Below are 12,162 nucleotides of genomic sequence, written 5' to 3'. Positions count from 1 at the left end.
AATCGCTGTTGGCCCCTCCCCTTTTAAGGGGGAGCTCCAGTGGATGATGGAGTGGGCAGAGCTAGCTCTTGCTGCTTGTCCCTTGCTCTCTCCTGCCTTCTCTCTCCCCTGTCTCCTCTCCTGGCTTGTTCACAAGCCTCTACCCGATCACTGTTGGCCCCTCCCCTTTTAAGGGGGAGTTCTAGTGGATGTCGGGGGTGGCAGAGCTAACTCACCGTTTATCCCTTGCTCTCTCCTGCCTTCTCTCCCCTGCTGTTTCTCTCCTCTGTCTCCTCTCCTGGTTGGTTAGTTGGGTTATATTGCTCATTCGTTCAGTCATGCTTGCTTAATTACCTGATGTTTGCTGGTATTTTATTTTGTATTTCCTAATATCTGTTTGCTTCTGAATTTGTTAATAAAAATGAGTTAAAAATAAAAAATAAAGCCCTGGAGTCCAATGGCACCTTCCCACTCCTTGACCCTTCCCCCAGGCCTGCCTGAACCCACCCGCCACACCTGAAAAATGCACAAGGGGCTGCTGTCCTTCAAGAAGGTGGTGCCAGAGGCAGGTGTGAGTAAACATTGCTTCTGCCTCCTGTTTTAAGGTACAGCTGATGGTCATGTGCACAGGAGGGAGGGAGGGATCAAGGTGTGGTAGGGTACCACTGGATAATCTCTTTCTGATAAGGTGGAATGAGTGTGGGGCATACCTACTGGGAAACACAAGAATTACATGGTATTTGCATGGTAAGCATAGTAAGAATCACTGTAAAAACGGGTATCAAACTTAGGCCCGCGGCCCGGGATTTGGCCCTCTGTTTCATCCCTCCCTCCTTCCTGGCTTCCCGGTCTCACCTTTAAAGCAGCCTGCAGAGGATCGCTGGTCGGCTGTAGTGATCCTCACACGCTGCCTTAGCCTCCGCAGTACGTTCCCTCTGCCCTAATCCCACTCCTGATGTCAGAGGAGGGGCAGAACCAAAGCAGAGGGAACATGCTGCAGAGGCCGACGGCAGACTGTTAGGATCACTATAGCACTGGCGATCCTCTGCAGGCTGCCCTAATTAGCTGAAGGTGAGACCGGGAAGCCCGTCTAGAAATACACGGAGCGAGGGAGGGAAGGGGGGTCCAAAGAGATGTGTATATGCCGGGGGGAACAGAGGGAGAGAGATGGTGGACAATGGGATTTAGAGAGGGAAGGAACAGAAAGGGAGAGAAGTTAGACTCATGGGATGGTGTAGAGGGCGTGGGGGTGGGATAGAGATACTGGATAGGAGGATAGTTGGGAAGAGAAAGGGAGAGGTGATAGCCAAGGAGGGAGAGATGCTGCATGAAATGGTAGTTGAGAAAAGGAGAGATGGATGATTAGCATGGAGAAAGAAGAAAACGACAGATAGGCAGGAGACCCTGGCAAGCGAGTTATCAGAAGACAACCAGAGCTTGGGACCAACATGATTTGAATAATGACCAGTCAACAAAAGGTAGAAAAAAATAATTTTATTTTCTGTTTTGTGATTACAATATGTCAGATTTGAAATGTGTATCCTTCCAGAGCTGGTGTTAGACAGTAAGTGTGAACTAGGACTTAAAAGAGAGAGGAAAAAGTCTTTATTTATTTTGTTTACTCACAGAGCCGGCGTGGGGTTGGAGAGATTGTAACCCTATACTTCTACTAAGACAAAGGGGGTCCCTTTATTAAGGTGTGCATTTAGTGCAACTTAATAAAAGGACCCTTAAGTATCTTAATAAAAAAATTGGCCCGTGATGGCCTGTGTTTTAGATTTCGGCCCCTTATGTGATTGAGTTTGACACCCCTGCTGTGGAAGATGGGAGACAAGGTGTAGCAAGAGAGCATGAAGAGAGCCACTGAGAAGACTGGATCATTCTGTAATAAGAAGGCATTTTGAATGCTTCAAGAGAGGACAGGAGCAGGAAGGTATAAGAAATACCCCTGAGAAGAGATGGACTCAGTGAGTGACAGAAAGGTATAGGGAAAAGATGTATAGCAGCAAGATCTTCAGAATTTGTGTAGTAACTGGGGTTTTTTCCTTGACTATTGCTCACGAATTTCATGTGGACCAGAAGAATAAGATTGTGACCACCCCTGCTTTCATGTGTGAAACAGAATTGCATCACATTTTTGATGGCATTGGAGCCATGGTAAAAGGTGTCCTGAAGCTAATAGGCAAATAAGAAATATGAATCATTCTTTATGTTTTGAATAAATTTGGTTTTATTTGACAGATTTGTAAACCATGTAGATAGTATATTGAAATAAATGTTAAACTTTAAATCAGAGTGGTAATTGTATCTTTCACTTCCAGGTGTTTCTCAAACATAAAAACTATAATCCATAAAATATGAGCAAATAAACAATTCAGATGTCATAAGAACATTCTTTATGGTTTTTTTTTGTTAATTATTGTAAACCTAGTCAAGCTTTCTTAGAATGATGACTTGGTATATAAAGCCAAGCCTTAGAAGCATTAGATTGCCATTGTAGGAGTTAAGAGAACTGGGGCAGAATATCTAGATGGGAAAAGAGCAAAGATGGAAAAAAGGAACCTATCATCATTCTTCAGTCCGCTGTTTCAGTCCCACCACCATAGCCATGAAACACTGCACCTCCAGAATCAAGTTGGTAATCCGAGTCTAAAGTAGGAAAATATAAAATGTTTCTATTTAGTAAATTTTTTACTTTATTCTGCCTGGGGTATTGCTGGCTTTTGAGTCATATGTTTTATTCCTATTGTTCGATTTTGTTAATCTATCAGCACTGTGTCATTAATTGAAAGAGGCATGGAGATAGCATATTACACAGCATAGGATTCTGCATGTACTATGCAAAATTCAGCACAGACTTCCAAGTCTCCAGTAGCCTGGGTCATCTGTACTCCTGTGGAGCCAAGGCCGCCTGCTATCCTTCCTGCTCCAACACCCCCTCTTTCTCTCATGCAGGTATGGCCTCTCTTGCTCTATCCAACAGACCTCCCCTCATTCTCTCCCCTCCCCCAGGTGGATCCAGGATCTCCCCTACAGGTGGGCCCTTGGCTGGCCGGCAGAGGCAGGTCTATGAACAGGCTGTTTGCAGCCAGCCTTGCTAGGGCCTTTCCTCTTGTAATGTCACTTTCTGTAGATGGACAATGTGGCAGAGGAGAGGCTTTGTTGGGATCAGCCACAAACAGCCTGTTCACAGCACTGCCTCTGCCAGCCAGCTACCATTGCTGTGACAGGGCCCTTGGATAGGGAAGATGCTGAATCCACACAGGTTGGGGGGGGGGGTCAGCTGGAGAAAGTGAGAGAGGCCAGACTCATGGGTAGGAGAGAGGAGGAGACTTGAATGATAGGCAACTCTCCCACAAACCCCTGTATAATTTACAAACCTTCCTGTCCAAAGGATTGCTCTAGACCAGGGGTGCTCACACTTTTTTGGCTTGTGAGCTGCTTTTAAAATGACCAAGTCAAAATGATCTACCAACATTAAAAATTTTTTAAAAACACAAAGCACACTGGACACAGAGAAAATGTTAATTTTATCATTTATATTTGGAGGTTTTCAGAGGTCAAGGCAGATGACTTTAAAATATGCAATGTCACCTCAGTAACAACTATAGAAAAATAGTCAAATATAGTGCAAAATCTAGACAGCAGATAAAAATTCACAAAACTGACACATTTTGATCACTAAATTGAAAATAAAATCATTTGGATTGCGGAACTTGGACGTGCAGCTGCATGGACATTTAACTGCTGAGCTCCCATTCCTAGGCATCTACGGAGCATTTTTAAAGTGATTTAAAATTTTTCCCTCAGAAGTTGATATACCTCATTTTGCTCAACAATGACTTCTGTCAAGCAAACCAAAATTAAGGTGACTTCAAACCCTGGAGGAAAAGCTAAAAGGCAAAAAGCAGATCCACCCACACCTTCTGAGGTTATTTTACCATTAGATGCCCTTGACATGATTGAGATGCTTGAGGAGCTAAATATTAAAGCAATGATTGCAGCAAATACTGAACAGCTGACAAACCTAGAACAAAAGATGGATGTGGTAAGAGCAGTGTGGGCAACTAGAAGCAAGAGTTGGGAAAATTGAAATGGAGCATAAAAATGATCATAAAACTATTCAAGATTTGGAGAAAAGGATGGTGGATATGGAAAACAGGTCAAGAAGAAATAATTTAAGAATTTTGGGTTTGGCTGAGGGAACTGAAGGGAAGCATGTGATAACCTTTTTGGAGGAGAATTTACCAAAGATACTCTCCATTAAATTAAAAGAACCAATAGAGATTGAAAGAGCACAAAGAATACCAGGTAAAAGGGCTAATGGACAGTCAGGCCCTGATTCTGTATAGGACGCCCGGGAGAGGTGTCCTATTCAGAATCGGGCCTACACTAAACCCCGATTCTGTAACCGGCGTCCATGTTACAGATGCTGGTTAGAGAATCGGATTAGATTAGACATGGCCCGCTACACTTATCGCGGCAAGGGATCTCTCTGCCGCTATAAGTATAGCGGGCCGCGGCCCTCTGTCTGATTGCAGGCAGGTGGGTGCCCAAAACCTCATGCCGTAAGATGCTCCCCCCCGACACTACCGACCGCCCCCCCTCCCCGACATTACCGATCTCCCTCCCACCCCGACACTACCGATCTGGCAGGAGGGTGCCCAAACCCTCCTGCCAGAATATGCCCCCCCCCCCGACACTACCGATCGCTGGCAGGATGCCCAATCCCTCCTGCCAGAAGATGCCCCCCCCCCCCCCCGACAATATCAATCGCTGGCAGGAGGGTGTCCAATCCCTCCTGCCCGAAGACGCACCCTCCCCCCCCCGCGCTAACAGCCCCCAAACCTCCACCCCACCAAACTAACCTTTTCTTTTGGCCAGATGGGTCTTGCCCGTCCAGCCGGCAGGCCCGCCTCGTCGAAATGAGGCGGGCCCGGCCCATCCCGCCGAAGCCTAAGGCCTGATTGGCCCAGGCTCTAGGCGCCTGGGCCAATCAAGCCTTAGACTTAGTGGGGATGGGCGGACCACTGCCTATATGTCTTTATCATCTGGAGTGCATCAGATCTAAGATATCAAAACTCATTAGATAATCCTGTAACTGATGTGCGGCTATTGCCTCAATCTTTGCTAGAAAAGATATACAAAACTTAAGGATGATTGTGAAAGTGATCTCAGATCTTGAGTTTTTCCTCATTAGTTCTATAACTTTGACTCCAACCTTAAAGATATTTCAAAATCTTCAGATTTATCCAATTTTTAAACAAGGTTGTTGGGCAAGGATCCAGATCATCATAATCCTTGCTAAATTTTCACTGATTTAAATAGGTCTTCATGTTTAACTGGAAGGAATTTAATCCAAAGATGATCAGAAAGAAGTTCTTGCAGATTTAACTCAATAATTTCGTCAGGTTATGCATTAATTGTTGCTTAAAACTGATTAAACCTTTACAGCTGTTTCTCCAATTTTATTATTTTGTTCTTTAATTTTCACAGTTACATCAGATGAAAATTGACATAAGTTCAAAACGGTTTTTTGTAAAGATGACTCTATTCTGTTAATACTAAGCCAAACATCATTTAGAGTGATCACTTTATCCCTGGGGAGAGCATCCGAGCTTTGCCCAGTACTCATCTGCACTGGGGTTAGTTCTTTAGCTTGCCCCAGGGACTGTCCTGAAACCTCCAGACCAGATACTGACAATGATTGAGGGGAAGAAGAAATTATTCCTTCCTTAAAAGGGGAAGGAGATTCTTCTAACCGTAAGGAATATGATGGTTGAGGAGGTGGTGTTGGTTCCCCAGAGGATAAGGAGACAGCTTGAATATTAAAAGTTACCTGTTCCTCAACAGGAGGCAAGATAGGAACCACAAGATGGCGATCCATCGGGCCTGTTGTTGCAGCAGATGGTATTGCTTTAGCTTTCCTCTTACCCATGCTGAAGAAACGGTAGTCCTGCTCCCTGCTCCTCTTAGGCTCTGAAGGGGCTCAAAAGGGGCAAGCCCCTTTAGCCACGCCCCTTCAGCTCGCGACCCGGGGCTCGCAACCGCGGGCCGCGTACCGCGGCTGTTCGAAGATTAAGGCTCCTTCTCCAAGGACCCTCTCAGCTGGCTGGGTCGGGCAGCAGCGGGACTGCCTGTCCCGATGTTACAAAGTGCAGCAAGCACTAGCGACAGGCTCCCTCTCTGCTCTCCGTGTTAAGGCTCCTTCTCCAAGGACCCTCTCAGCTGGCTGGGTCGGGCAGCAGCGGGACTGCCTGTCCCGATGTTACAAAGTGCAGCAAGCACTAGCGACAGGCTCCCTCTCTGCTCTCCGTGTTAAGGCTCCTTCTCCAAGGACCCTCTCAGCTGGCTGGGTCGGGCAGCAGCGGGACTGCCTGTCCCGATGTTACAAAGTGCAGCAAGCACTAGCGACCTATTTAAATCAGTGAAAATTTAGCAAGGATTATGATGATCTGGATCCTTGCCCAACAACCTTGTTTAAAAATTGGATAAATCTGAAGATTTTGAAATATCTTTAAGGTTGGAGTCAAAGTTATAGAACTAATGAGGAAAAACTCAAGATCTGAGATCACTTTCACAATCATCCTTAAGTTTTGTATATCTTTTCTAGCAAAGATTGAGGCAATAGCCGCACATCAGTTACAGGATTATCTAATGAGTTTTGATATCTTAGATCTGATGCACTCCAGATGATAAAGACATATAGGCAGTGGTCCGCCCATCCCCACTAAGTCTAAGGCTTGATTGGCCCAGGCGCCTAGAGCCTGGGCCAATCAGGCCTTAGGCTTCGGCGGGATGGGCCGGGCCCGCCTCATTTCGACGATTAAAAATATTCTACTTCAGAGGAAGTAGAGATGATATCCCAGAATCAAAAGATGAAGGCTAAAATAACATACAATTTTCCCCAAAGTGCATATTATGTGCTTTCAAGAAATTAGATTGATGCAGAATATTTGGATCTTCAGCAGTTAGGTGGGTCAAGTTTATTTTACATCTTTGACCGGACAACATGGAGGGATAGCAATATTGTTCCGGAAAACAAGTTCAAGTTCAAGTTTATTCAGCATTTGATAAATCGCCTATTAAAATTGCTAGGCGATGTACATGGTCTAAATAAAGAAAAACGAAGAAATTAACAATATAATAACTATAAAAACGTACATAAGGGGTAAGGAAAGGAATTAAAAAGTTACAATGTTGGGTGTGGTTAAAAAAGGGAAAAACAAAAGGAAGGGTGCAAAAATACCAAAGCACAATGCAAGGAGTAACCCTAAAACCGATAAAAATTTCAAGAATTAAAAGCATCTTTGAATAAGTAAGTTTTTAAAAGTTTTTTAAATGTTACAATGTTGAAGTCCTCAGAAGGATGTTACTTAATATTACACTTAAGTCTGCAAGGCAGATAGTACCTATTGGCTACAGTTTATGGCCCTAACTTGGGAGCTTCTTATTTTTTAAATCAGTTAGTGAGTCTGCTTGCCACATATGATACAACTCCAGCTACCAGTAGCTGGCGACTTCAATTTAGTGATGTATCCTTCTGTGAATAAGTTAACCTTAGCTTCCAAGCCCCGGGAGGCGGTTTCTCAGGGTAAGATCTTGCATGTTCTGTCAGGCTCTGAAGCTCATTGACCCTTGGCATCTCTTATATTCTGGTGTCAGGGATTATACACACATCTCTAGGGCTCATGGAGCATTCTTGAGACTTCTGTATGTCATCCAATCTATTTCAGCAGCTCATATTAGGCCCATAGAGATATCCGATCATGCCTCAATCTGAAGATAAGATACCTGAACCCTATTATTGCTAGGGCAAATTGTGGAGGCTTCCTTCTTACATTTATTCTGATAAATAATTTCAGAAATATTAGAGAAGCACTGGGCCAATTATTGTTTACATCAGGGGTGTCCAACCCGCGGCCTCACAAGGTATTTACATTCTTGCCAGCTCCCTCCTTCGTCTTGCTGTAGTGTTCGCTAGTGCTGACTGATTCAGGAAAAAAATTTTTGATTCAATTCAGCCTACTGAATTGGTTTTTCGATTCGATTCGATTTTCCTGCCCAATTGGGTGTTTTTTTTAAAAACATCCTGGTGGGTTTATTTTATAGCCTCTTCACCCCCTTTGCCTTCTCCTAACCACACTGGTGCTATGTGGTAAACAAAATAAAGAAACAAAAAACATTTTTCCTCTCTCTCTTAAATCCTAGCCCTCGTTTGCAGTCTCACCAGCTCTGGCAGGATACACATTTCAAATCTGACATTGTAATCACAAAATGGAAAATAAAATTAGTTTTTCTACCTTTTGTTGTCTGGTCATTATTCAGATCTTGTTGGTACCAGGCTCTGGTTGTCTTCTGATAACTTGCTTGCCAGGGTCTCCTTCTTTCTTCTTTCTCCCTGCTAATCATCCATCTTCCATCTCTGTCCTTCCCTTCCGTTTCTCTTCCCTCCCCCGGAGGTCTGGCATCTTTCCTTTTTTTGTCTCCCTCCACAGATCCACCTTTTCTTAACTACCCTTTCATCCAGCATCTTTCCTTCCTTCCCCACCACCCCAAGGTCCATCTCTCCTTTTCTTTTCCCAACTACCCTCCTATCCAATATCTCTATCCCCCCTCCAAACCATCCCTTGTGTCCATCTTCTCTCCCTTTCTGTTCCTTCCCTCCCTAAATCCCATTGTCCATCATCTCTCTCCCTCTCCTCTATTTTTAGACCCATTATTTCTTCCCCCAATGTCCGGCATATGCATGTCTCTTTGAGATACTTGAAGAAAAAACTGTTGGCAAGAGAAAGGAAGAAATGGTGGACCTGGGGCAGAAAGGCAGGCAGGCAGGGGGAGAGATGGGATGGGGGCAGTTGGAAAGAGAGAGGGAGAGAAGTTGGATTTGGGGATGGGAGGGAGGAATGTTGGCTTGTGGATGGAAGGCAGAGATACAGTCTCTTTTTCCCCTCCATTTCACTGTTCAGCATCAAGGGGGGAGGGAAGAAAACAGAAAAGAGAGGGAGCAAAATGTTGGACCATGGGGATAGAGGAGCAGAGATGGACCCATAGGAGGGAAGAGAGCTGGGATAAGAAGATGCTAGATGGAAAGAAAGGGACAGAATTATAGCCTAACCAGAGTAGAGAGGGAGGGGGATTCTTAAAGTGGTGAGCCATGTGGATGAGGTCAAAAGGGAGATGACAAGATGAGTGACAGAGCAGTGAGTACAATGGTAGAAATGTGGTAATGGGGAGTAGATATCAGGAAATAGGAGGCTGGGAAAGGAGTGAGATGGGAAATGGGAGAGTTAGGGACTGACAGAAGATGGCGAATTAAGAGGTAGCTGAACATTTAAAAAGAAGGGTGAGAAGGCAAGATTTGAGTGGAAGGGGAAAAAAAAAAGAAAAATTTAAAGCTGAAAGGGAAAAACAATACGTTGGAGACAGGCATAAGAAGGGAATGGAACGAGAGAAGAGAAAAAAATGGACAGCACACACTGGAAAGAGAATTAGTTGAAGACAGACAAAAAGCAGAAAGAGAAACTGGGGCCAAGATGATGGAAAAACAAAACATCCAGACAAGGTAGAAAAAATTGTTTTATTTTGAATTTATTAACTGAAATATGTTAGCTTTGGGATATGTGCATCACAATTATTTTTGTATTCAGTGGCGTAGTCATATACAGTTGATTTGGGGGAGGGACTGGTGCCCATAATTAGTAGATGGGCACCAAAGTTTCTCCCTGCCTGAGTGCAATTTATAAATACTTGAGCTAGTGGGGATTCCCAAGCCCTGCCAACTGAAGACCTCTTCCTCCAGTCTGGCAACTCAAAATCTCCAAGCTTTGCAGCCAATGGCAATATCCTCAAGCTGCCACTGCTTTCATGCATGTATGAAAGCCAAGGGGGGGAGGAGGCAGGGAGGAGAGAAGGCAGCAGTTCTGCAATATTGCTGCCAGCTGCAGAACTTGGGAAGTTGGAGGGGGAGGAGGTAGCCATCAGTTGGTGAAGTTTGGGGATCCCTACTAGCTACAGAGCTGGGGAGATGTTCATTTTGAGGCAGCCTAAGCTCAAAGTGAGAGGCCTAAAAAGCAGTAATATTTACTCTGACTGAATGATCCTTCACATGCGCTGCTGACAGCTGATGAGGCTCATCCCTGAAGAGGCTCACCGTAGCTGTAATAGAAATGATTGAGAGCACGTAACCATGCTCATCAGTGGGGATGCGGAAGCTTATGGCTGCTCCCAGTCAGTGGTGCACGTGGAGGATCACTCAGTCAGGATAAGTATTACTGCTTTTTTGGATTCCTCTCCACAGTGTCCCTATATTAGTGATTGCAAATTTAGGACCTGCTCAACCTTTTTTTGCTCATCAGCTAATGTTAGTTTTCATCCAATGCGGCCTAAGGAAGCCAAAATGTTGGACACCCCTGATCTATACTATCAAATTTAGACCCTTTCTCATTGCTTCTTGGATAGGGGATTACAGATTCATTCTTAACCCTGCTAAATCAGAAGCTCTAAGGCAGGGGTGCCCACACTTTTTTTTTTTTTATATAATTTCTATAGAACCAAAAATAGTACAAGAAATACTGAAATACATATAACTTAGTCAACACTGACTAAATAAAAATGTACAAAGCAATATGTAACTTATACCCTCTTCCCCATGGGGGGTTTTCTGTTCATGTCTTGCCTACCTCCTTGAATAGAGGACTATATAAGTACAATTAAAAAGTAAAGCAAAAGAGCAGTATTTAGATGTTAACCTACTATTTAACTAAACTCCGCACTAAACACTTGATTCATTCTGGTTGTGTTAGAGTCCCTTTACTTTCCAAGAAAAAAACCTAATTGGGCAGGTTCAAAAAATATATATTTATTCCCTTGAAAGGAAATAAAACATTTGCAAGGAAACCTTAACTGAAATGTTGCCCCCATAGAAATCACTTTAGAATGAAATTGCAAGAATTCTTTCCTCCTGGATTGCGTCCATTTCGAGATATCAGGAAATATATATATCCTTTCACCTAGAAAGGTGACTTGTATTTCTGCAGGATAAAGAAATTCTGTTGAGATTGTACTTTAATTTAAAACAAGAGAGACTAACAATGTCGCCCGACCCAGTGTTCCAATATCAGATTGCAATATAGCAGATACATCCAATTGCATAGTTTCAACTTCTAAACCTTTTTCTTTTTGCACATCCTTTAAATAGTATATTATCCCAGGACAAGCAGGCAGCATATTCTCACTAATGGATGACGGCACTGCCGGAGCCCCAGTACGGACAGTTCAAGAACTTGAAAAAAGTTATTGACGCCCGCACCACACATGCCTGAGTGCCTTCCCACCCGACGTAGGCGTGAAGTCCCTCAGTTTCTTAGTTTCTGCAGAGCTAAGAAGTCGTGTTTCAATGGCTGTTAAAAAATTTTTTATTTTGCTGCCTTCCCGTTCTCACGGTTTTACTGACTTTTTGTCAGTTTCTTCTTTTCTTTCGTTGATAGGTTCATTAAAAAAAAAAAAAAAAACCAACTAATATTTTAATAACATTTTCTTTTTTTCTTTTACTGTTGTCAGTTTGGTCTAGTGGGGCCTTATGGATCGCCATTTTGTTTTCTCCCCTCTGCATGGCTCTTGTCCTGGGCTGATTTTTCCTGCCCATTTTTCCTCCACACAGTTGTTTTGTGGTGGAACTTGTCCTCACCGATATCCTCCTGTTATTTTGGCAATCTCGGGACCTTGGCCTTGCCGGTTTTTTTCTTCCCTTGCTTTTTTCCTCTTCAGCGCATTTTCATGTGTCTTCTCCAGAAGCAGTTTCCTATCGACACTGTCAGGAATAGCTACGAGGCCTTCCATCAGCTTAACGTAAAGTGGGATTGAGGCTATGGGTCTGTAGTTGGAAGGTTGGTCCATAGCTCCTTTGGGGTCTTTTAGGATCAGAGTAATGATGATTTCGCTGAGGTCTTGTGGGAACTGTCCGTCTGTGAGTCGAGTTTGTATCCATTGTAGGAGTAGGGTGCGGAAAAGTGTACTGGAGGTTTTCAATAGGTATGGAGAGCAGTGGTTAAGATTACAGGCAGCGTGACTGTATTTGTTGTATAGTTTGTTGAGGTCAGACCCTCAACAACCTATAAGTGGGAAGTGGGACCAGGTTCTGTCTGCTGCTACTGATTCTTTTTCTGTAGGGGGAGTTGAGAT

At 43.8% G+C, this 12,162-nt stretch overlaps 1 protein-coding gene across 2 annotated transcripts in view; it reads left to right on the top strand.

Annotated features, from left to right (window-relative positions):
- GATD3A (glutamine amidotransferase like class 1 domain containing 3A) overlaps positions 1-2,269 on the top strand; it is a 158,123-nt gene extending 155,854 nt beyond the window's left edge. For both annotated transcript variants that reach the window (XM_033941461.1, XM_033941460.1), the window contains one exon: positions 2,041-2,269. In XM_033941461.1, the coding sequence (XP_033797352.1) occupies positions 2,041-2,169 (129 nt within the window). In that variant the 3' untranslated portion in view covers positions 2,170-2,269. The remainder of the gene's footprint in view (positions 1-2,040) is intronic.
- Positions 2,270-12,162: the final 9,893 nt, after the last annotated feature.

The sequence above is a fragment of the Geotrypetes seraphini genome, chromosome 4 (genome assembly GCF_902459505.1).
Source record: "Geotrypetes seraphini chromosome 4, aGeoSer1.1, whole genome shotgun sequence".
NCBI classification, from domain to species: Eukaryota; Metazoa; Chordata; class Amphibia; order Gymnophiona; family Dermophiidae; genus Geotrypetes; species Geotrypetes seraphini.
The sequence above is the reverse complement of the archived record's forward strand: the minus strand, read 5'-3'. Positions and strand labels throughout refer to the sequence as shown.